The 25,528-nt window shown below is 26.7% G+C and overlaps 1 protein-coding gene across 1 annotated transcript in view; it reads right to left on the bottom strand.

Moving 5' to 3' along the window:
* Positions 1-25,268, bottom strand: part of LOC119616330 — a 57,114-nt gene extending 31,846 nt beyond the window's left edge. The window contains exon 1 of the mRNA XM_037972688.1: positions 25,214-25,268. Within this exon, the coding sequence (XP_037828616.1) occupies positions 25,214-25,217 (4 nt within the window). The 5' untranslated portion in view covers positions 25,218-25,268. The remainder of the gene's footprint in view (positions 1-25,213) is intronic.
* Between the last annotated feature and the right edge of the window lie 260 nt (positions 25,269-25,528).

Genomic DNA, 25,528 nt, shown 5'->3' with positions numbered 1-25,528 from the left:
CCATTTCAATTCTTTGCGTCAAGTTTCTTCTCTGTTGCGCAACGCTGTGTGTTATGTCAAGTTTTGCTCATTCTCTTGAACAGTTTTTATTAATTGAAACTAAACGTTTTCTATTAGGTGTAGTTCTGTCCTGTTGTGTACTGTTGTATGTGAGTGAGTGGGGATCTATGGCTTTTAGTAGTTTATGGTTGGCTACACGCACACCTTCCTTTATAAATGGTTACCTTTTAGAAATTGAGTGTGATAAATGATGGGCTATAATAGGTTAAGGCAGAAAACGAAATGAATGACTGAAGGAAAAAGTGAGTGAGTAAGTGAATGAAAGAAGAACCAGAACCTAAACCATATGATGATGGCGATAAAGATAGTGGTGGCATTTACAAAACACATACTTTCCTTACTACTTACATACAGTACTATTCGTATGTATGTACGTTCACACCATTCACAAGTTGTTCTAGAAAGTGTGAAATGTTAATTTGTACAAATTGTACTGATTGTTGTGAAGTTGAGAAAAAGTTAAGTTTCTTTCAAATAATTTATCACATTTTGTTTTATTTCCTTTAACTGAATTAAATTGTTTTAAGTTTAAATTAAGACATTTGTTGGTTTAATTATATGCATATACAACATATGTATGTTATTATTAGATTTTTGGAGGTTTAAATGAACATTTTTAATATTTAATTAATTCAATTAATTTTTAGTTGGTCAAGAAATTTGGTATTTTAATATTTTATAGAAAGAAAACTTAATATGAAGTTTTATTTGACAATCAATAAATTTTCACATGAATACACATTTTTTTATAATTCTTAAATTTGTTATAAATCAGTTAAAAAATCCATTTCATTTTAAAATTAAAAAATTAAAATTTTTATAAATTTATATTTTTTCAACCATATAAACCACAACAGTTAATTTCCGGTGCTATCGTTGCTGTTGTCTTTGGTTTCATACAATAATACATTGTATGTGACAATTTATAAATTCAATTATATCTCTTTTACGATTAACATAATTTAATACGTGGCGACAAGTAGCGAAGATATATGTATGTACAAACAATATACCTACATGCAACGAAGTACATAAAGAAATAAAAAAAATATGAATTAAAAAAATAAAGTTAAAATTAAATTTACAAACCAATAAATTTATTAATGAATTAATGGATTTTAAAGAAATGGTGTTGCTGGCAAATGAGACGTAATGCAAAAATTGTTTTAAATAAAAGCTAGTAAATCGGTTGGTATTTGAAAATCCAACATTTTCAAATACTTCCAATTTCATATATTTAATTAAGAATTCTACATGATTACACATTCCTCAATTCGCTAACAAAATTACGCAAAAATTTTGTGGAAGAGATCTGAAAATTTAATAAATGAATATAATGAACCTTTGTTTATTATATTAAAGTTATTAATTATTAATCCATGAGTAGAAGTGTAGTAAACGTTTTTTTATTTTTAATATAGAATACTTTTTGTAATATATTTTAAATAAATTTTGTAAACAACGTTATATTAAATATCTATATTAGGCTGATTTAAGTAAACACTGCAAAAATTTACAACGTCATTATTATAATACACATTGTTGTTTTTTAGTTAATCTTGTATTTTATAAGAAGAAACTGAATAATGTATTAGGAAATTGACATCAAATTTTCTTTATTAATTGTAACTCAATGTGTAAAAATATTTCTATAGAAAATGTGTCTTAATGTATGATATTTTGTATTCTAATTTGAGTAAAATTTTCTATAAACATTTTCTCAATTGAAGAGAAATTTCTGTAGGATATGGATCTCATTGAAAGATATTTTTATATAGAAAGTTCTCAATTATTTATCTCAATTTTATTTAGAGACAAATTTTTATGAAAAATTGTTCTCAGTTATAGAGAAAATTTCCATAGAAAACGGTTTTCACTTAGAGACCCTGGAGAAAATTTCTATAGAAAATGGTTTTTGGTTAGGGACAAATTTTCTATAGAACCTGGTTCTCAATAAAAAATATATTTTATATAGAAAATAAGTCCGTAATTTAAGAGAAATATTCAATAAAAAATTATTCTTATTCATCTATAGAAACAGATTTGTCCTCTTTTTAAACAGCCCTAGCCTAATATATTTAATACAGGAGATTGTAAATATTGGTACATGTTGAAAAATAAGCTGCAGGATACAATACAATTTTTTTTTGTGAATACACAGAAAGTAAAAATGTACAACTACACTTCGTTGTAAACATCAATAAAAATATGACAGGAAATATAATGCAATATATTTCCAATAAAGCAAATATATATAGTTATGTATCCACACAATACACTTACAACTATATACAAACAAATCTACAAGTATATGAATAAATGAATGTATCGGCAGCATGTTCTTACCAATATCCTTTTATACTGATATATAGTTTTTGTATATTTTTCGAAGCAGAAATTTAATATATCGCTTGGTTTCGTTTTCATTTCATATAATTTTAATGTTTTTTTTTTGTTATATTATTTTTGTTTTTTATGTTTATATGTATTATTACGAATATTTTCGTTTATTTTTTTTTCTTCTTTGATGCAATAACGATTGTTTTTCATATTTATTACAAATGTACACACACTTATATGAATATATGAATGAAAGTATGCAGCAAATACAAACACATGTAGATACGCATTCAAAAATATATTAAATATATTTACTTATTATATATCTGTATATTTATATACAATGACAAAACTGTACAACAAGTACTTGCACTTGTATTCACAAATATATTTATTGATTAACATACATGTGCATTAGGGAAGTAACTTTATAAAATTTGTGGAAATAACTTTATACCTACGTATAGGATATAAAATGTTGCTTTAGAGAAAGGTATGAAGTTTTTTATATATCAAAAATCCAAATTTTGGTTGCACCCCTATTGAATATATTTCAATAATATTTGTTTTAAATATTAAGTGTTATATATTTGTATGAGTAAAAATTTACATGTCTGTATTTGCTACAGTATAATTTGCAATACATTTGCACTCAATTGTAAATGTATGTCCTTTTATATATTGATGTGTATGTGTTTTCACTTTTAATTTGTCGTCGCTATTGTTGTGAATAAAACTACAAAAAAAAACCCTTAATATATGACGTTTTTCACTTTTGTTCATTCGTGTATATTTGACGTTGGCGGTGTGTTTTTACATAATGATCCTTATTTTTTTATATTTTAAATGGAAATTAATAATGTATTTATGTATTTTGTAGTTTCGGTTCAATCAATTGTTTTTATTGTTTTAACTATTAAAAAGCCTTTAATTAATGCAATATTGTTTATTAGAAATACCGTTTTATACACTACATAACTGTGGTTGCTACGTAGTTTGCATTTATGGTAATTTTTGCAGTCTATAGTAGTAATAGAGTACTTTACATTCTTGACTATATAGTACACGGTAGAATCCACTACTGTGTAGTCCATAGGTTCATCTATAAAACCATAGTCACGAATGTAGACTAGTTTACACACTTGACTATAGATTAGTTTCGATTATAACCTTGAAAATAATGAAATATATGTATGTATGTTATCTCCATCTATAGTCTTGACTATAGAGTGATCTATATTCTAGACTATAGAGTAACTATAAACCCAAGTAAAGAAGAATATGTAGTTTCGACTATCGAATAATCTATAGTATAGACTACTGAGTAATTAGTCTATAGTGCCAACTATGAAGTGGTCTATAGAGTTTTATATTGTTTCTATAGACTGCTCTATAGTCTCTCCCATGGTAGTATTTATAGAATCTTCTATAATCAAATAATCTACAATCTTGTCTATAAAGAATAATAGGCTATGGTCATGTTTGTGGATTAAGCTATAGTCCCGACAATCTACGGACTCGATTATATGTAAGCGTAAAGTCTCGATAATCTTCTAAATAGGCTTAACCCCAAAGTTACATAATATCAGTTTTAAAAAAATAAAAACAGTTTAGTGTACACATCTCTGCATACATTTAGCAATACTCTTATTGAATGTTTAAAGTTTAGTGTCAGAAATATTTGTGGTGTAAATGCTGTTGTATTCAGGCAATCATTGAAATTTTGTAATACTCATAGGGCGTCTGGGCATAATCCTACGACTATGTTTTGTGGTAGAACATCTTGGCATTTAATTTGCTCTACTGGACTCTTAATAAATGCAAGATTTTTAGAGGCAAATTCGGTTTTATATGAAAGTGTGGCATCTTAGTGTGTGCGTGCTAATGATGCTCTCAGGTATTCTTTGATAAACCATAATTGCTGTTGATTGTATGAAATGGGAAAATCAAGCAATACATATGTACATATGTTTATGATGATGTTTTTGTGTAGGATTACAAAATTTATCCAAAATGTATTTGCCTTTAACTCTCTTACACCTATGTATGTACTTGTGTGGCCCTAAGTATATGCACTAGGGCTATAATTTTTTTAAATTTAGTTGCAAATCGCATTAAAGTTTGAAATCTAGATTTATTTCTTTAAAATATGTTTTTTGTTAAATCGCAGTTAGTTATTAATTTGCAGATTTTCGAAAAAGGATTTTGTGTGTGTCCTTTTGGAATCAAACGACTAGAAGAGTTGTTTACATTAATGACACATATTTAGCTAAAGTGTGGTGATAGGACAAAAATTTGGTTATAACCATAATATAATATAGTGACTTCTAAAAATTAGGTAAAATTTAAAACTAATCACGGAAATAGTTTGATTCTTGATAAACTTTGTAAATGCATACATATCTTTAACTTTAATCTTGGAAAAATAGGATTCATAAAAGAAGGAAAGGTGTTACGTTTGCGTTATCGTAGGACTTGAGATGCTTCATCCATCAAAACCGAAAAATAACTACTTGGATAGATTTTTTATATTTTAGAATTCGTCTACTTGACCACCATAAGGTGTAAAAAATCGGGTTTGAAGTTCGTTATTTCAATAAGCAATTGAACGTTAAAATAAATTACTATATTTTATAACAACATGTGATTGATTTGCTGCCTTTATGTAAAAAAGAACAAGAATTAATTAATTCATTTTATAATATGACAACAAAATACGAAATTAAATTGAAAATAAATACAAAATGATATTAATTAAAATTAAAATTACAAAGTAAAATACAAAGAATATAAAGAAATTGGGGCTTGTCAGTTGGTACGTAAAGGAGTTGTCATTCGGTACCTAACTCTAAGTATGTATTGGTAGAATTTTTGTATTAGTATTGGAGCTCCAACCACTTTCACCACACTTTCCAAACATACATACTTGCATAAAATCGTACATAAAAATTTTAGGAAAAATAAATAACATTTAAATTTCTACATTCGCAGATTTTTTAATTTATTTTGCCCACATCTAATCAGTAAACATTTAATAAATATATTTTTCGGACTTAAAATCTCTTTTTTTGCAAAAAAATAAGTTTATTTTAAATAATTTTTTCATTTACAATACCAAAATATACAACTTTGTTTTGTCAATTTTAATTTCAACACACAAAAATTAATTGTCAAAAAAATTAAAAAATTATTTTTTAGTTTGTGAAAAATAAAAATATTTCGGATTGTTAAATGCGATAAAATTGTGTAAAAAAATTAAAAAATAGTTATGTGTTTGTTAAAAAACGTCGTTCAAGTCCTATTATCCCGGTATTTTCGCGAAAAAGTTTTGAAGTATTGTGAGAGAATTGAGTTCTCACAAGTGTGTTGAATTTACACAGAACTCGTCTGTGAAGAGAAGGAAATGTTATTGTTGTAAAACAATGTCATAGTCCAACTTCTTATTATTCTTTGGTAAAATATATAAAAAAACAAAATGGGTATCCCAGTAGGATAGTTGGTCAGTCAGGAAGTGGTTTCGATACCCTCCAAAGAATATGGTCTACTACACTACAACGGTTATAGCCACCCCGCTCAGTAAATTATTTTAACGTTCGGTACAAATACTTATTAACGTCTTAATCAACTCAAGAAGTTTATAAGCAATTTTGTGTCAAGTGACCTAACTTTAATGAATGAAGTTTACAGCAAAATTCGTACTATTGCATAGTAGGGCAGACACACATTTTCATTTCCATCGGTCAAGAACTGCCATACTTAGAGGGGGTCAAAGTTGGACATTTTGGTCATACAGGGTTTTATTCAAATGAGTGTAACTTTTCACTTATTCGTCCTAGCAAAAATTGTCCAAAGGAGTTCAGACAGCTATTTCGTCATTGATTCCAAAAAAATTTTTTTAATTTTTTTTAAATAATTTTTATTTTAAATTTTTTTCAAAAAACTTCCTTTTTGGCTTGGTTTAATTTTCATCCAAATTGGAAGACATCGATTTTAAAAGTTAGGTCACTTAGGTCACCCTGGAAGGTGTCTGTAGCAGAGTTTCATATAAAAAACGTTTGTTAAAAAAACTAGTCCGTTTGGCTATTAACGAAATAAGAAAATTTTTCCATTTGTTGCTGTTTGTTTATCTATAATAATTGTGTTTGTTAAAAAAATTTAAAACGAGAAAACACAAAAAACTCAATTAAAAATGTTTTGGTCCATAAATGTATGTATGTGTTGTATGTACCTATATATCTTTATGTTTGAGTTCTATGGGCTCTATGGACTGTCATTAATGTCTTAATTCCATTAGGGTGCAATTTCATTAAATTGTTTTTTTATTTATTGTGTCAGTGTTCGTTAACTCTTTATGTATGAGTTTTTATTTTTTGTTGTTTTGTTGTATGCGTTGGCGTGTCACTAACTTTTATTCATGTTATGTTATAACAAAGTACTGGGTATTTTATATAGTTTATAGCATTTTTCTTTTAGTTTTTTTTTGCGAATTTTTTAATCTAAATGTGTTTGTGTTTTGTTGCAAAAATTGCCATTGTTCAACATGAGAGAAACTTTCATTTTTTTGTTATTTGTTGCTGTAGTGGTTGTTGTCGTTATTGGAATATAAATCGTTTGTTATTTTTAACTAAACTGATTTTTTACAGTTGACTTGTTGTTGTATTAGCATTTGTATATGTATATTTTGTTGTAGCGTTTGTTGCTATTTTTTTGTTTTTGTTAGAACGTGTCATTTGTGGATGCAGCAAAATACCTCCACCTCCTCGTTATTACTACTACTACTACTTCTGGTTTTGTTTTGTATATTTACATTTATGTATTTGTGTAAATATTTGAAAAAAAAGAACTCAGTCACACGACAATAAATTTTAATGTTTGGCAAAACACTTTTCATGCAAAGTCCTGTTTTTTTCTGTTTTATTGTTTTGTGTATTGCAGCAATCGTTTTTTTTTTTAGTTGCTGATGTTGACTGTTGTTTTTTGCCATTTCTGAATTCGTTTTTTGTAGGTAAATAGTATTATGAAAGTTTAATGGAATATTTATTACTGTTTTGAGAAGAGATTTTAAATAATAAATAAAAAATAATAATAAAAATAAATTAAATGGGTGATTATTCATTTTTTATTTATGAATTTGTAGTGGTAGTTTGTAGATGTGCAGGTATGATAAAATTTTATTTTAGGAATATTATAAACTCATAAATAATTTTGTGAATTTCTTTGGACGAAAAATAGTTAAATAAAAATAAGTGAAAGACTACAAAACTAATTGATTGGTTTACAAATAGTGGCATTAACATATACTAAAAAGTTTGCCAGGTTAAATATTAAAAAATATCTTAAATAAGCATAGAAGCTAATCTCTAAAGACAAAAATAAAAAAAATTATTTTCCAAAGTAATTTGACACTCAACAAATATTTACTTTTTTAGAATTGTGGTAAGGTAGTAGGGAAGTAGTCCCTCTTAAATTTTTGTTTATCTTTTGATTTCAGTCAATTAAATTAAACATTTATAATATTTTCATTTCATTAAGGGACAACTTTAATTGAAAGAGTTTGTTATTTAACCTTTACCCAAACAAATATAACCCTTTAATTGTTTTTGTACTTATGTATGTATTTCTTAATGACAACTAATATCATACTGAGACTAAATGTAAAGACAATTGAGTAGTAAATGTTTGGACGTGTAATACTTATGTTAAATTTGATTAAAGAAAACAATTTGGGTTTTGTGTTAATCAATATTAACAATGTAAGTATAAACACATATAGACATAATAATATAAAAATACCAAAGAAAACTTTGCAATTTTAGGGTACTCTATATTGAAGATTTATTTAATAGAAACAAATTTGCAAATGCAAATTGAGATACATTGTATCCCAAGAAATATACCAGAGTCTCTAGTGGGAATCGATCACACTACCAACTAACGTATGGAGGGACACGTAGTTTTCTATAAGTTTTTTTAAATATCTTAAGTTGTGAAATTATTGCATAACCGTCTTATAAAAGAATATAGAAACATGTAATTTCTGGAAGTTTTTCTTGAAAAAGACTTTCAATACTCTTTCACTTAAATTTTCTATCAGAATTTTGGAGATTTTTTAAAGGTTTTCATTTGATATATTCTCAAGTAAAGATCTATGAATCATACTTTTTGTAGACTAAAAAATTTCCTATTTCTGATACCTAACATCTTGAGATACCCTAATTATAGAAGCAATCGGATATTGTTATAAAAATGTATTAATTTTGTTTCAACAAGCAATACTTAGAAATGCTAGACATAAACACGTTTCCTTTGTCGTAGTATGTCTGTGAAAAATTTTCTCTGTATGTGTAGTTGTAATATCCCTGCAGTTCGACAAAGAGTCAATGCATCCGAAAAAGACAGTGATTTCCACTAATGTCTAACCATCTGATTGGCCCTAATACGTCTTTTGTCACGGATGTACTCTTTGTAAACGAGGGTGAAGATAATCGTCACTTTAGTGTCCCCTTTGTAAGCGAGACAGGGGACACTTAAAAAGCACTTGTCTGCCTCTTCGTAACCTATGGGGAGACGATTGACTTCCTCGTAGGATAAGCCCAGTCGGTGGCTAGTTGTAACCCTATGTTAAATAGGGAGTTCGGTACTGTCCGACCGAACTGCTGGGATAAGACATTCTCATAAAATTTCAACAGAGTCTAGCAAGTAAGAATAAATGATATAAAAAACATAACAATTAGTAACCAATGACCACAATTTTCATTTCTTTGTTCGATTGAGTCTTGAAATAATAAATGACTTAATTTTGTTGCTAACTGTTGTGGAAGGTTATAAATACTACGAACATGTCATATTTCTATAGTCTCTTAGAATTGACTTGTATTGTTGTAAGTTAAGTTAGAATAAAATATATCCTATAATACGGCCACTGTCATTACGTTTAATTTTTTAGGATTTTTTTTCCACAATTTTTTTATTAATTATTCAAATTCTTAAGCTGAATGTTATAACCAAATATATTAACATGTCAGACAAAAAAAAGTTTTTCATAAAGTTTTTTGTTTAAGTAATTTATTTACTCATTGTACATGAAAGCAGAAAAATAATTAAATTATAAAAAACTATTTTTTTTAGTTTTTTTGTTGCTCAACTGAATTGCGAACTTAATAACTTTATAATGTATAGGAGAAGGTATATAAACTTTTAAAAGAAATTATTTAATGAAGTGTAAAAGTAAAATTACGCACACACTCTCATATATGAAATTGTTTGTGGAAAGCACTTTAATAAACTCCAACAGTTCGGGGTAAGTGCCTCGTAATTTATTCTAGTTTCAGGATTAGTTACATAAGTGACTAGTTATTTGAACAGAAGTCAATAATATTCATAGATAATAAAGCCGAAGAAATATTTTACCCAGAGACGAAACTCAAACTCAATGATATGTCGAAGGGAAATTCTGAAGCCAGATTTTTGATCTTGGGTTTTCTTTTATTTTTTCAAGTGTCAAATAGGCAAATGGTCTAAAAGTATAAACCTGTATGTGGATATTTATAAAAATTTGTCTTATAGAGCTCTATTTACTCCTTCTAAAACTGCTGGAATTCTCATAGAACTACAAATATTTGTACAAATAACAATTTATTCCCCTTTCGCACACATATGTATGTATGTATAAGTATAAACTTTGTTCTTGTGTGTTTTTGTTCATTCTTTGTTTGAGTATGTAACAAATAAGAAATACTTTTTTTCTTGTAAGAAAGCAAAATAATGAATAAAAGAAATAAAAAGATTTTTATCTTACATTTCTATAAAAGTAATTACTTATCTGTGATTCAGTTATTCAGTAATTTTTTCTGCAATAAATAATTAATATCAATGGTTTGTGGAAACATGATTTTTTGTTACCCTTTCTCTCTCCTCTATCTCTCTTTCAGTGGTTCGCTAAAGAAACAGAAAAATGTAGAAATCTTTTGCCACAAGTCATTGCTAGTATTTCATTTTTCTTTCATTCACTGTGCATTCTTTTAAACGGAAATTAAATTTTGTGTTTTATTTTTCCTGTTCCGGTGAAATTAAGAAAAAAAAAAAAACAGAAATTTAATTTATATTCTATAATTTCCACTGTTAAAATATATGTGTGTTTAAAATTATTTTATTCTTCTGTACAAATTTGCGTTAATGAAAAGCATCCCTTTTCATTTATATTTTTTATTTAATGTTCTCTAGTTGATTTCTGGCTGGTGTTCCGTATTCAATTAAATGCATGTAATTTTTTGTTAAATTATTAAAAGTGTTTGCCTAAATAATTTTCTGTTGCCTGTATTTTATTTCGTTTTCGCTTGGCCGTTCAGTGAACATAAAGTTTGCCTGTAAATTCCCAATAATTATCATGAATGTTTCAGTTTCATTTTGAGAATTTTGTGTACTGAGTGTTGGGTTTTAAGTATTTGGTTTACAATTTTATTTACATATATACTGAGTATATAATTTTGTATTTGTTTGTACGCCGTTCTACACGTGCAAATAAAACGTTTTAGTTGAGTTTAATTTAATATACATAAATATTTTTGTTTTACTCCACGGGTTTTGTTGCTCATGTTGGTGCTTGAACTGTTTGTGCTTTTCGTTACATTTTGTTTATTTATACAATTAATCCCTAAAGTCTTTTTAAAATTCTCTACATGCCGATTTAATGTTTAGGGATTCAGTAGATTTAGATTTGGTTTTTACTGATATTAGGAAACAGAAATAATATGCGTGAAATATATGTATATAATCAGTTTAACAATAAAAACAGACGTTTTTAGAAAGTATGTTTAGTTAATTGAACATTTTTAAATAATTAAAATAAAATAGGGTAGGTTTGGTTTTGAACTGAGTTATTAAACAAATTTATTTTAAATAAACAACAATAAATTGATATTTTAAAAATAAATTTAAAACAAAGTTTTAGTATAAATTCTGTTTTTAAAATTCAAATTCTTTAAACTTTGTAATTGTTTAATATTATCAGACTTTAGATCAATGATCAAAGACTAACCAAGAGAGTAGCTTTTAGACTAGTCAATAAACTAGTTCATATTTAAGAACATGGATTTTGACCATAAACTAGCCAACTAGTCTAGTCTATAAGCTGCTTTATATAAGGCTACTGAAAAAGTATAAAAGTACTAAATTTTACATCCCTGGCTTAAGTATTTGTATTTATTTTAAAGTCTTATGGTTAATTTAATACGAATAAAATCAATTTAAACATTAAATTATTATTAAAAATTAAACAATGAAAAATTTCACGCTGACGTCCTTGGCCAATTATAATTTTTCAACATAGAAATTTACTTTTCGGGCATTATGTGTTTTAGAAGGCTGTCATTATAAAACAACCAAATTATTTGCTTCCCTATGGGTGTCTAAAAAGTAACAAAAGGGAAACATCAGCAGCAACAACAACTAAAAAAATAAGAAACTTAAGTCGAGCTGTCGCTTAACACTGGTGAGTGTTAGTGACAGCTGTTGATGGATTATATGGCTGATGCTCTAATATTTTGATACTTGAACCAAAACAGACTGAGAGACAGACAGACATTCAGTAAAGCAGAGAGCGTAAGCAGACTTCACACAAAGATTAAATATTAAACGACGATTAAAGTGTCAAAACTTTTCACTTTGATTTAAATTGTATTTAAAATGTTAATGCAAATATTAGGAATAATATGGAAAATATTTAAATAAGTAAAATGTATTGAATGTTGATGACAATTTTCAAAGATTTTAAATTTGTAATAAATTTTGTATAAATGTAGTTTTGTGTCTTCTACAATAATACTCTGTTGCTTTATTCTAAATAACATCAAACTGTATTTCTATTATTTAGTTGTATATGCTTCACTAATTACAAATTGTTAATAAATAAATTAACTAAATAACACTGGTAGGATGCATAACAGTTACAATTACATTTACATTTATCAATGTGTGCATGAAGGTATAAGAAAATGTATAATATAGAGAGATACGTTTACAAATATATAAATATCTATAGCTGTATACATCTATAGACTTACATATGTCTGTCTATAGCTAAAAATAAAAGTATGTGTGTAATTCCATGAAAACACAATATAATCAAGACAACATTGTTCTAGTATTATATTGAAACTTTAATTAATTAATTTTAACATACCAGCATACATATTTGTGTTCAACAAATATACAATCAAATCCACAGGCAGACAAAAAAAAATATATTAAAGTAATGATTTACTAATTGACATAATGATACATACTCGTACAAATATACATATAAGGTATTCTGTTATTTAGATATACATATGCACAAGTGAAAATATACATATTTATATAAAGACAATGCAATATTTAACAAAATATTTTGTAATTTGTCAACAAAAATGCTACAAAATACTAGAAGGTAATTAATCTGATCATATTATAAATAAGAGTGTATTTAAGGTAATCGTCGATTATGTATGTATATGAATTTATATATACACTACATGTTAGATACATACATATTAGAGTGGGTCGGTCTCTATGGACAAAAAAAAAGTTGTGTCAGTCACCCCCTAGGATTAAAGGTATGTTAATAACATTTCCAAAAATATAAAAAATATTTTTTTGCCACGCCTAGAAATACCGCCCTTTTTGTTTTTTATATATTACACCGCCATTTTAAGTCCGATCGTAAGATGTGATATCACTATATTTATAGCTTGACTGTAGCTATATTTCACCCTTAGAAAATTTTTTAATTCGACGTGATATTCTATGCGCGACTTCTGATATCTCGGATCCTTCCCCAAAATCTAAAATTGTGGCTATACTGGAATAAAGTACATTGAATTATATGAACTATTAGCTTTTAAAATGCTCACTTTTATGCATAAACACCTATTTTATAGATATTTGAAAATGTTCAAGTATTTATCAACCGTTCTTACAACAAACAATTAATTTGCCAGGAAAAACAGTCGAACATTTTTTAAATGAACTATATAAAACAGAAATCCTTTTCATTTTTTCAGTTACAAACCATTTCAGATCCTACTTCCTTTCAAAATAGCAGAAAGTTAACTATGTATGTATATCCTGCAGCAATATAGTGGTTTAGCTATGTCCGTCCGACTGTCCGTCCATGTAAACCTTGTAAAACTATAAGTCGCAATTTTCCAAATAATTTGATGAAAATAGGCTAAAATATTTCATTTTAGCAAAGGACGAAGTTGTTTGAAAATGGATTAAATTGGAGCTCTTAATTGCGGCTTGTCGTTATTTCCCTCTTAAACAATTCCATTATGATGAAATTCTGCATATCTAACTCCTATATGAACATAAATCCCTCCACCATATTTTGAGAGGATCGGTCTATAATTGATCCTAGCTCCCATATATAGTCTCTTTCAGAAAATCAGTTTTTCATCAGATTTCAGTATAAATGCTTTATTAAATAAGAAATCACATTTTAGATATATTCATAACTGGTATCATATGGTCGGCCATTCCCGATTATTTTTTTAATAGTTTTTATTTCAAGAACTTCTTTAAAAATATATAACTATTTAAGAAAAGTTAATCTATCATTAAATAAATTTATTACATTTTATAAAAATTAGTATAAACATTTTTGAACATTGTTAAAAAAAAAACAAGAAACATGCAAGTAATTGTATGGTAAAAACATGAAATATTTTTATAAAGCATAACTCTTTAATTTTGCACAGATTTTTATAAAATAAAATGTTTAGTTAATATGTACCTACGTGATTTTTTTATTAATTAATAAAATTAAATGCTGAATAAAATTATCATTCTTGTGTTAAGATAAGGACAGAATGAAATTTGTGTATTGTAAATTAATTTGAAAAAATAGTTTTCGACCATATCCCTAGCAAATTAATTGTTTGTAGTTAGAACTATACAGGTATTTTTAAATACCTGTAAAATAGCTGTTTATGCATAAAACTGAGCATTTTAAAAGCTAATAGCTCATATAATTAAATATACTTTATTCCAGTATAGCCACATTTTTAGATTTTGGGGAAGGATCCGAGATATCAGAAGTCGCGCATAGAATATGATGTCGAATTAAAAAATTGTCTATGTGTGAAATATAGCTACAGTCAAGCCATAAATATTTATATATTATATGTTACGATCGGACTTAAAATGGCGGCGTAATATATAAAAAACAAAAAGGGCGGTATTTCTAGGCGTGGCAAAAAAATATTTTTTATATTTTTGGAAATGTTATTAACAAATCTTTAATCGTAGGGGGTGACTGATTCAACTTTTTTTTTTCGACCCACCCTAATACATATGTAAATACTTGTGCGTATGAGTGATATATTTAATTTGCCAACAATTAAATGTTGCTCATACGCATAGTTCTTCATATGTGTTTAGACTTTGCAAAAACTTTAAAAGAAAATTATTCGTATTTCCATTTCCATAAATTATATAATTTGATATTCTTATATATCCGTTAAGCCGGCTACACACTATAATATTCAATAAAACGACATGTCAAAATTTTCAAATAAAATGAAAAATATTACAATGTAGATACAAAATGTAAAAAACTTACTGAAATTACGGATGGAAAATTGAAAATCGTATGTTTTTTTTAAATTTTTTTAAATATTTCAAAACTATTGGATTTTTTCATTTTATTTGAGTTTTATTTTTATTTAAACAAAGAAAAAATAAAAACAGAAACAAATTTCAAATAAAAATAAAATAAAAAATGAAATTTACGTTTTTTCTTTCAATTTTTTCAAATTGAAGTTTCATTTTATTTCAAATCTGATAGTGTAAAAACAAAATATATTTTCTATTTGATTTTTTTGATAATCATACCAATTTTCATTTTATTTTGTTTTGGCAGTATGAAATAAAAATCTAACGAGTTCTCTCATAGTGTGTACGCAGCTTTAGTAATATTTTATAATTTTTATTTAAAATCATAAATGTACCTAATTCAATTTATTATTTTTCATATGTATTTTAGTTTAGGAAAATGAATACTTATCTTATTGTTTATTGTGTTTAAAATCGTTCTTCAATAATATTGCATTCATACACTTTTAATAACATTAAATTATTTCATTTGCATTCTCATACAACAATTACTCCAATTTCGAAATAAAACAAAAAAGTATAAAAGGAACCCAAAAGTATGTTAAGAATTTGTTACAATGCACTATAGGAAGTTTAACGATTATTAGAAGTTGTTACAATATTCACTCATTTAGAAATCGTATTCTTAACTTATAAAGGTAAATTTTCCCATAGTGCAATGGCAACAAACAGTCGACAACCTACTTTCGCTGCCTGGAAAATTTAGTTCCTATTAAAAAAAAAAATAAGCCACAAATTGTTTCTATCTTTTATAAGGATGCCTATATATTAGAGATGATCTTGAAATCAGAATATGCTTTTTGTTAATTAGAATCTGAAACTTATGGGTATAGAATTAGGCCGATAGTATATAGAGAAAATACGATATTTTTATTACTTGATCCATTTCTCCAAATATTAATGTCAGATCTATAAAACAAACTAAGCTTTTATTGTAGGTGACCACCCTAATACACATACAAATGAGTGTATGTGTGAATTTTTCGCTAAGGTTTGAGTTTACTTGTGTTGTTGTTCTTTCATAGTTTCCCTGCAGTTCGACAAAGAGTCAATGCATAGGAAAAAGACAGTGATTTCCACTTATGTTAAACCACCTGGTGGGCTCTAATTCGTCTTTCGTCACGGATGTACTCTTTGTAAACGAGGGTGAAGGTAATCGTCACTTTAGTGTCCCTTTTGTAAGCGAGAGAGGGGACACTTAAAAACACTTGTCTGTCTCTGTGTAACCTATGGGGTGACGTAGGACAAGCACATGTTAAAATAGCTAGTCCCCTGGACAGTCGGTGGCTAGGGGTAACCCTATGTGGTAGGCTAAATAGGGAGTTCGGGACTGTCCGCCCGAACTGCGGGGTTTGGATTACTAGTTTATTCGTCAAATGTGTGCCTGTTCGTTATGCTCAGCGAAATATTTACAACAAAAAAGCAAAGAAGCGATATAAAAAAATTTTAAATTGTTAAAAGAAAACCGCATTCTTTCATATCTTTAATAATAACAACAACAACAAAGTACGATTACAGCATTTACATTAAACACACGAACAAAATTACGGACACAAATTCGTAGCTCAATACTCTTATTGTGCATGTGAGAGTGGGTTTGTAGTTTTTGTGAGCGTGTTACATGCAACCCTTTAACAACAAACATTTTACTCGTAAATTGTAGAACATTGAGGATACATTATTATATTATGTTGCTGCTGTTGTTTGTATAAGAGTGTATTGTATCGTTAAAATTGTATAAAATTTCATTATATATCAATGAGATTTTTTTTATTTTCTTCTTATGCTTTTCATTTTTGTAAATTTAACAAGTCTTAAAAAAACTGTTGATAATAGAGGGGATTAAAAACGTATAAGAGATATACGTTTTTGATATTGTTTGTAATTACTTAAATAAAATCAAGCAAAGACAGTGGTTTTGTTTGAAATAAAATTATCTTCAAACAAAAGCTTAATGTGTTGCTGAATTTAAACAATTTTTAAATAAAATAAAAACAAGTAAGAAATTATAGTCGGGCGAGGCCGACCTTATAATACCCTACACCTGTTACAAAAATAAAATGTGATTTAGTTTTCATAATAGAGCATTTAAGTTGAATTTCTCCTTGCCTTGAATCATACTTAAGCCATTTATTGCTGAATAAAATTGTGGACATTTAAGTCAAATTTTGAAGGGGGATTTATATAGGAGCTATGGTCAAATGAGACCCTATAATTACAAAATTCACGAGAGTCATCAAGGCTAGTATAGAACTTGGTTTTGCAGCTTTTTGTCGAGATACGAGTATATTAAACATAATTATAAACATAAAATCCCTATTCGTCGGATTCAGTTGTATGGGGGCTAGGTGAAATAATGGACCGATGTTAACCATTTTCAATAAGCTTCGTCTCCGGTACCATAGAAGATCATCTGCCAAATTTCATTGAATTATCTTCAAAATTGCGACCTGTAGTTTGATTAAAAGGTTTACAAGCCCTATTCGGGGGTTCAGTTGTATGGGGGCTAGGTGAAATAATTGATTACAAGGTTTACATGGACGGACAGACGGACGGACATAGCTAAATCGACTCAGAAAATGATTCTAAGCCGATTGGTATACTTTAAGGTGGGTATAGGACCAATATTATTGTGCGTTACAAACATCAGCACAAATCCAATATACCCTCCCCACTAAAGTGGTGTATGGTATAAATAAATTTGCAGTCTCTTCAATATTACGTTTATACATAAATTGCTTCCATATCTAAATGTTTTACAAATCCATTTATTTATCCACTTATGTAGATTATTACTATTATGTATTAAATTTTTAGGAAATTATTATTACTCATTTTTGGCTTAGTCGAGGTAAAGTTAGCTAGAGTGCAAAATTCTATGAAAATTTTAAAGAAACAATAATAAAATCAAAACGATATGTATAAAATTTTTAACCTCAAACCAATCAATTACTTTTATAAGCCATAAAAATGTACATAAATTTACACATGACTTGGCATTAAACAACACCATTTGATATGACAGACACTATAGATACAGAGCACAGCGTAGCAATTCACATCGTTATAATAAACTAAAATTCAAATCTTTATGCATTGAGTCATAAACAGACTCCTTCTGGATTTTCGTAAACAAATTTGCACAAACCAAACACATGCATACTATGAGTCACGAATACATTCCTCCTGTTTTACAACACACATACACATAAATATATATATAAAACCATTATTATAATGATAATAAGATTTCCTCTCTATCAAACATGGATACATACATATGTATATGATTACGTATAAATAAGTATGTATGTTTTATTTACTTTGCTTTACTAAGGTTTGGTGAAGAAGATTTTAGTTTAATATAATCATCGGAAATAACTACAACAATAATAAAATTATTTTTCTACTTGTAATTATGGTTGGTTTAAATATGCAAACGAAAAATAATAAGTAAGATCTATAGAGAAAACAGAATATTATAAACAAAAGATAGGAAATAATAATTGTAGATGTTTATTTTATCCAAGTTTAAGTTTATCGTCTCTTCTCCTTCTCATCAATCAAAATGACCTTTTAGGATTCTCTTGAATTCCCTTCCCTTTCAAGCAAATAAATTGGCTTTTTATTGCCGATTATTTCCGAGTATCCTGGATTGTTGGTAAATATGGTAAATATTCGGTTAAGCTCTCTTACAGACCAATACGGTCCTAAATTTACCTTTAGTTGTCTTCTGGCTATTTATATATTCCGTTATTGTGCGGACTTCTATCTGGTGTAGTATATTTATATTTCTGGAGTTTCAATCTCGAACAACAGGCCCAGTTTAGAGCCATCCTTATAGCAATAGATAATCGTAAGAATCTTTGCTATAATGTCCATGATATTTTATCTTATTATTGTTTCATATTCTCGACATATTATGTACCTTGTAAGCTATCGACGATTGTAGTAACGTTAATGACATGGTCATCCTAATACGCTTACATACATTTTTCTATTATATGAACAAGAGCTGTTAACAATGATGTGAATGATTATGTCGATATCGACAATGATGGTGGCATTAACAATACATGTCGTTATTTCTATGCAAAGAAACAATTTTCTTTCTAAAGGTTATTATGATAAAGCATACAAAGTCTGGTGTTATTTTCAATGCAGATTACATTATGGTAGGAGAATCTATCCATTAAAGAATTTATGGATGATAAAGATAAAGAAAATAAGGAAATAAGGTTTTTAGAAGTATGTTTATAAATTTTTAGCAAAATATCTTATTATAAATTGAGTCAAATTTTATCACTTTGCGCCATATTCCACTGGATATATTAAAGTATACAGTAATTCTTCCAAACGCAGTGATATCTACTATTTCTGGGTACATGATGTACATAGATAAATTTTCCACATTTAACCTCGAAAAACACAATTGTCATTGACTTTATAGCAAATGTTGTCATCATCATCGTCATGATTGTCATTTTCATTATGTTGCATCCAAACACCAGAAACCCAGAAGCATTCATTCATACAAACACACTTACTTATTCATTTTCCAGTCATGAATGGTTTTAGTGCCCAGAATAAAGGCCAAAACCAAAATAATGATTTTAAATATGGAGCAGCACCAACATCAATATGAACAGCTATAGAAACTACTACTACCAGCAGGAGCAGTTGCAGTAGCAAATGAAACCAGCAGAAAGAGTGTACATTTTACCACCAGCACTGGCAGCAAATAGTACAAATAGACTACAACAAGTTGTATGGAAGAGTTAAGTTTTACATTCATGTATCTGTGTATATGTAAGTATGTAGTAGTAGTGTAATCAACTTTTAGCAACAAAACGTGTCAACTGCAGCTGTGTCACATTTACACACAACTATAAAAGTAGTACATAGAATTATACAAAAATACATAGAATGCATACAAGTTTATAAGTTTTGAAATGGAATTTCTTCAAGAGCCAAAAGGATGGAAGAAAATCTGAAGGTCTGCTTTAGCAACAAAAACCGTAGCTGCTAAAAGAGCAACAACAAGTACAACAACTAAGAATTGAGCAGTTTTATAAAACGTACCTCACAAAGACACTGAACTTTAGTAGTAGACTTGATGATCAAAACATATACATAGGTAACTGTGATAACATGCAATAATAGCGTAACTTAAAAATCATACTTTTGGGAATAAAACAAATTGCTTATAAATACATATGACATGGAGAACACATTATAGTTTTTATCGATATCTTTTTAGGAAGTCTTTTTAGAAAAATAGTTGACTTAGGCAGATATTTCTTGTAACCACATATATGTATATATATGTGGATACATACACAGTTAACCACTAAAATAGTGTACTATTCGAATGTATTTTCTACTGGCACTCAAAAATATCATCGTATAAATTTACATAAAAGAAGAAGCTAAGGTAATAGCAAATTCCCTACTTTTCGTTTCCTTTATCTTTTCCATAGGTATGGATAGATGGTGTATCTGTATTGAAATGTACTTATTACTTGATATGTGCACTTACACGTTTACATTTCAACATACACTTTCTCTATGAGGGAAAAACCAGCTGCTTACTATTATACGTACATATATTACCATAGTAATGGTACACTGGCACAATATTAGAGTGCATTATAATACGCATGAATGGTTAACAAATACCTGCACTTTTCTTCAATCATAATAATGACGATGATGATGTTGATGTTGATAATGACGTTACTCATTATACAAATTTATTTCATCAATTTCATATGATTGTTTTTTGCTGTAGTATCTAATAATATTATGTCTCATTTTGAGATTTACTCTTTAATGTTATTTAATATTTATATTGTTTTCCTCTCTTATTAGTATGAAAATATTCCCAGTCTCATAAAAACTAAGATGTTCATTTGTTTTTGTTTTGCTTTTATTTCTTAAGTTTATATAAAATATTCATCATAAGCTTGATGTGTTTAACAGGTTCATTTTTTATGTATGTATGTACTGTGTGAAATTCCTTAGAGAAATTATGGAAAATTGTCCATAAGTTTATGAAGTAAACACTCTGTGTGTAGAATGTTGGTAATTTTAAACAGACTTCAGGTTATTATGGCACCACCACTATAAAATGCACATAAATACATAAAAATGGATGCGGATATCCATACAAACACAAATAAGCAGAAGGGAAATAAGTTTATGAAAAAAATACAGAAAAATTATTAAATATAAAAAGCAAAAGGTCAAGTATGTAGTGTTTACAGTAGTGGACTGTTAGTCAGTGATAAATATTTAATTATTGTTATAGTCTGGAGTTTAAGAGCCTTTGGTTTAGTATATGTAAATTATTAGAAGGTATTTTGTTTTAAAATTGTTAAAGTTAGGTGTTATTAATTTTGAATTATATTGCAAAAATTATGATTAAATAAATTGTTAAATATTTTTGAGAAAAGGTCCTGTTCTGTTAAGTTGAAAAATTAATATTTTATTTATCGGTATTTACATGTAGGAAACAAGATCGAAACACGCTTTTTATTGGACTGTGCAGGAGATACATATTTTAATTTAGATACATTTTTGTTCAATTTTTTTTATTTCACTTTCTTTTAAACCCATTTTGCATGATTTTATGATTATACGTATGAGTGATATTTTATTTGTACATTATAATACATATTAATCATACGCATTAATGGGTATTTTGTTTTAACAAACGGAAAATTTTGATTAGCTTCTTAAAGGCAGTTTTTTGTTATTTTACTGATTTTCTATATGACATATCGGCAACAATTTCATAGTTTCAATATAGTAGTTGTATGTTAAATTAGTTTGAACATTTTGAATACTATCAATAACATAATAATGTTGTCATAAAAAATCAGTAAAATTTTTTACTGTTAATTTAAATTGAAAAATGAATGCTTTTTGTTAAATGATTTACATAAATATTTATTGAAAGTAAATTTATAATTTTTTTTACCTGAATGTATGCAAATAATAAAAATTAATTAAATGTATTACTTTTTTATGATATTTGTTTGTTTTGTTATAATTAAATAAACATTTTGCGGTTTTATTTAAGTGAAAGTGTAGTGATTTTTTTGGTATAATTTATTTAGCAATTAATAGTATACATATTTTTTAAAGCAAATAAAAAAAAAAACAAATTAATAGATAAAAAATGAATTGCAATATACAAGTATATTAATATAAATAAAATACTTTTGAGTATATAACTAATAAATGTTGATTTTAATCATTGTATTAATATTAGTAAATGAATAAAATCACATTAAAGTGTAAATTTAACTTTTTTTATAAATTAAATAATTTTTAAATAAAAATTAAAAATCTTTTTCAAATCTGCATATGTGTGAATGTGAGTATATTAAAATAAATCATGTTCTTTATTCTACAAAGGTTTAAAATTGTTATGTTTTATTTGCTGGTTCTGTTTTCATTAAACAATTTTTTTTCTGGAAATTATTATGTTATAAATTGTTTGAAAATGTTTCTATTGCTAGTTCTTGTATATGATATTTGTGTTGTATATGTGTGGTCTTGGCAAATTCAGTTCACTCCTTTCTTCAATTGCAAATACTGAAAGTAAACAACAATTTGTTGTATGCATAGAATTTGAATTGGAAAATTTTTTTTAACTAAAATTGCATGTCAACCACATAAATAAATAAAATCGTTTTGTTTGTTTTAATTTTTACTTTTTTCTGCTTTTATGTTTTTTATTTTATTTTTGTTTGTCTATTTTATAATTATATTATTTGAAGTTTTTTTCTCCATATTTCAGTTGGTCATTTTTATTTTGAAAAAAGAGAAACTATTTACATACATGTGTATTTGTTTAAAATTGGTTTTTAAATTCAAATAAAATAGTTATCTTTTTATGTTGTACCATGATTGAGTGAATAAAAATCATTTATTTTTTTTATATTTTGAAGATACAATTTAATTTAAATCCTACTTTTATATTGAATTTATACATTGAGTTAGTTCAATTTATTTGTTTGCTATTTTATATTATTCTTTTTTTTTAGAAAAAAATAAAATTTTTTAAATTGGTTAACAATTTTAATACGGATTAGTGTTTAGAGCTTTTTATGAAGGCAAAAATAACAACTTTTTGGGAATTTTGTGACATATTACTAAACAAAATTAAAAAATTATTGTTCTGTTCTAAATAGTTTCCTGCAAAATTACCACTGAACATTAATTTGAACTCTTATTCCATTTATATATTTTATACTACCTTAGTAACAATAAAAAATATTTTTAAATATTTTTTATTATTATGAGAGCATCTACATAATAATTATCGATTAAATGCAAGAGAAATTTAATTAAAACGCATTTTTAATATTTATATAAAATTTTGTATATAGTTTTAACAAAAAAACAAAATTATAAATGAAATATTACAAAGAAATTATTTTTTTAATTCATTGTTAAGCTTATAATAAAAAGAAAGAAAAAATAATGTTTCATGTTTATAAACATGTAATTTCGATAATAAAATAAAATTGTAACGACAGGCAGGTTTTTTTAATTTATATTCATTGGGGTATTTGTCAGATTTCCTGCATATTCAAAAATATTAAAAATTTTTTTAAATTTTCGGAAAATGTTTATATTTTCCTTAGTAATAAATATGAACATTTATAAAAGCCTCAAAAAGAATCTTTTTATCCAAATTATTGACGGTAGACAAAAAAATTGAGAAATGGTATCCTAACTAAATTTTCTGTTTGGGGACACCCTAAGATTTTCTATTAAACGATTAAATTTGAACATTTAAATAATGTCGTTGTCTGAACTTTTATAAACCAATGCCAAATAGGAAAGAAAAGTTAAAATAAAAATATTATTGTAATAGCAAATGTTAGATACGATTTTTTTATATTAGGGTGAAGGTTTTTTCCAAGTATGTATTTCTACCATTAGACACTATATAATTCTTCATATCTATCTATCTATCTATCTATCTATCTATCTATCTATCTATCTATCTATCTATCTATCTATCTATCTATCTATCTATCTATCTATCTATCTATCTTCTATCTATCTATCTATCTATCTCTCTATCTATCTATCTATCTATCTATCTATCTATCTATCTATCTATCTATCTATCTATCTATCTATCTATCTATCTATCTATCTATCTATCTATCTATCTATCATCATCTATCTATCTATCTATCTATCTATCTATCTATCTATCTACTATCTCTATCTATCTATCTATCTATCTATCTATCTATCTATCTATCTATCTATCTATCTATCTATCTATCTATCTATCTATCTATCTATCTATCTATCTATCTATCTATCTATCTATCTATCTATCTATCTATCTATCTATCTATCTATCTATCTATCTATCTATCTATCTATCTATCTATCTATCTATCTATCTATCTATCTATCTATCTATCTATCTATCTATCTATCTATCTATCTATCTATCTATCTATCTATCTATCTATCTATCTATCTATCTATCTATCTATCTATCTATCTATCTATCTATCTATCTATCTATCTATCTATCTATCTATCTATCTATCTATCTATCTATCTATCTATCTATCTATCTATCTATCTATCTATCTATCTATCTATCTATCTATCTATCTATCTATCTATCTATCTATCTATCTATCTATCTATCTATCTATCTATCTATCTATCTATCTATCTATCTATCTATCTATCTATCTATCTATCTATCTATCTATCCTATCTATCTATCTATCTATCTATCTATCGTATCTATCTATCTATCATTCTATCTATCTATCTATCTATCTATCTATCTATCTTATCTATATCTTCTATCTATCTATCTATCTATCTAATCTAAGTCTTATCTATCTACTATCTATCTATCTAATCTATCTATCGATCTAATTCTATCTATCTAGCTAATCCTATCTATCTATCTACTATCTATCTAGCTATCTATCTATCTATCTATCTATCTATCTATATATTTGAATACCTTAAGTATATTTATTATTCTTTTAATACTTGTCGTTTTATTAACCTTATTTTAAATTTAATAGGACATACATGCATTTATAATTTGTTTTGTGAAAATGTTTTTGAGATTGTTTAAAATATTACATAAATTACTTACCCATACTAATAATGACATAGAATAAAGTACAAATTGTACAGTAAATATTTTTAATTAAATGCATTTTTCATTTGTTTGTCTTTTTTTAAATAAATGCAAATATTTCTTAGGAAAAAAATATCTCCTTTTTATTTATAAGACATTTGTATTTACTTTAATTAATTTGCGGCACAAAAGTATAAGTACGTTTAGAATTCATTAGAAAATATATCCACAGTCTGTAAGTAGAGTTAAAACAAAATAAAAATCATTATTTGTTACATATTTAAAACAAAGTAAAATAATTTATTTTATATAAAAGTTAAAATCATTGTC

This window comes from Lucilia sericata, unplaced genomic scaffold, assembly GCF_015586225.1.
Source record: "Lucilia sericata isolate MDLA Ls3-8-SP2 unplaced genomic scaffold, ASM1558622v1 Contig000067F_arrow, whole genome shotgun sequence".
Classification (NCBI taxonomy): Eukaryota; Metazoa; Arthropoda; class Insecta; order Diptera; family Calliphoridae; genus Lucilia; species Lucilia sericata.
This window is presented reverse-complemented; position numbering and strand designations above follow the sequence as displayed.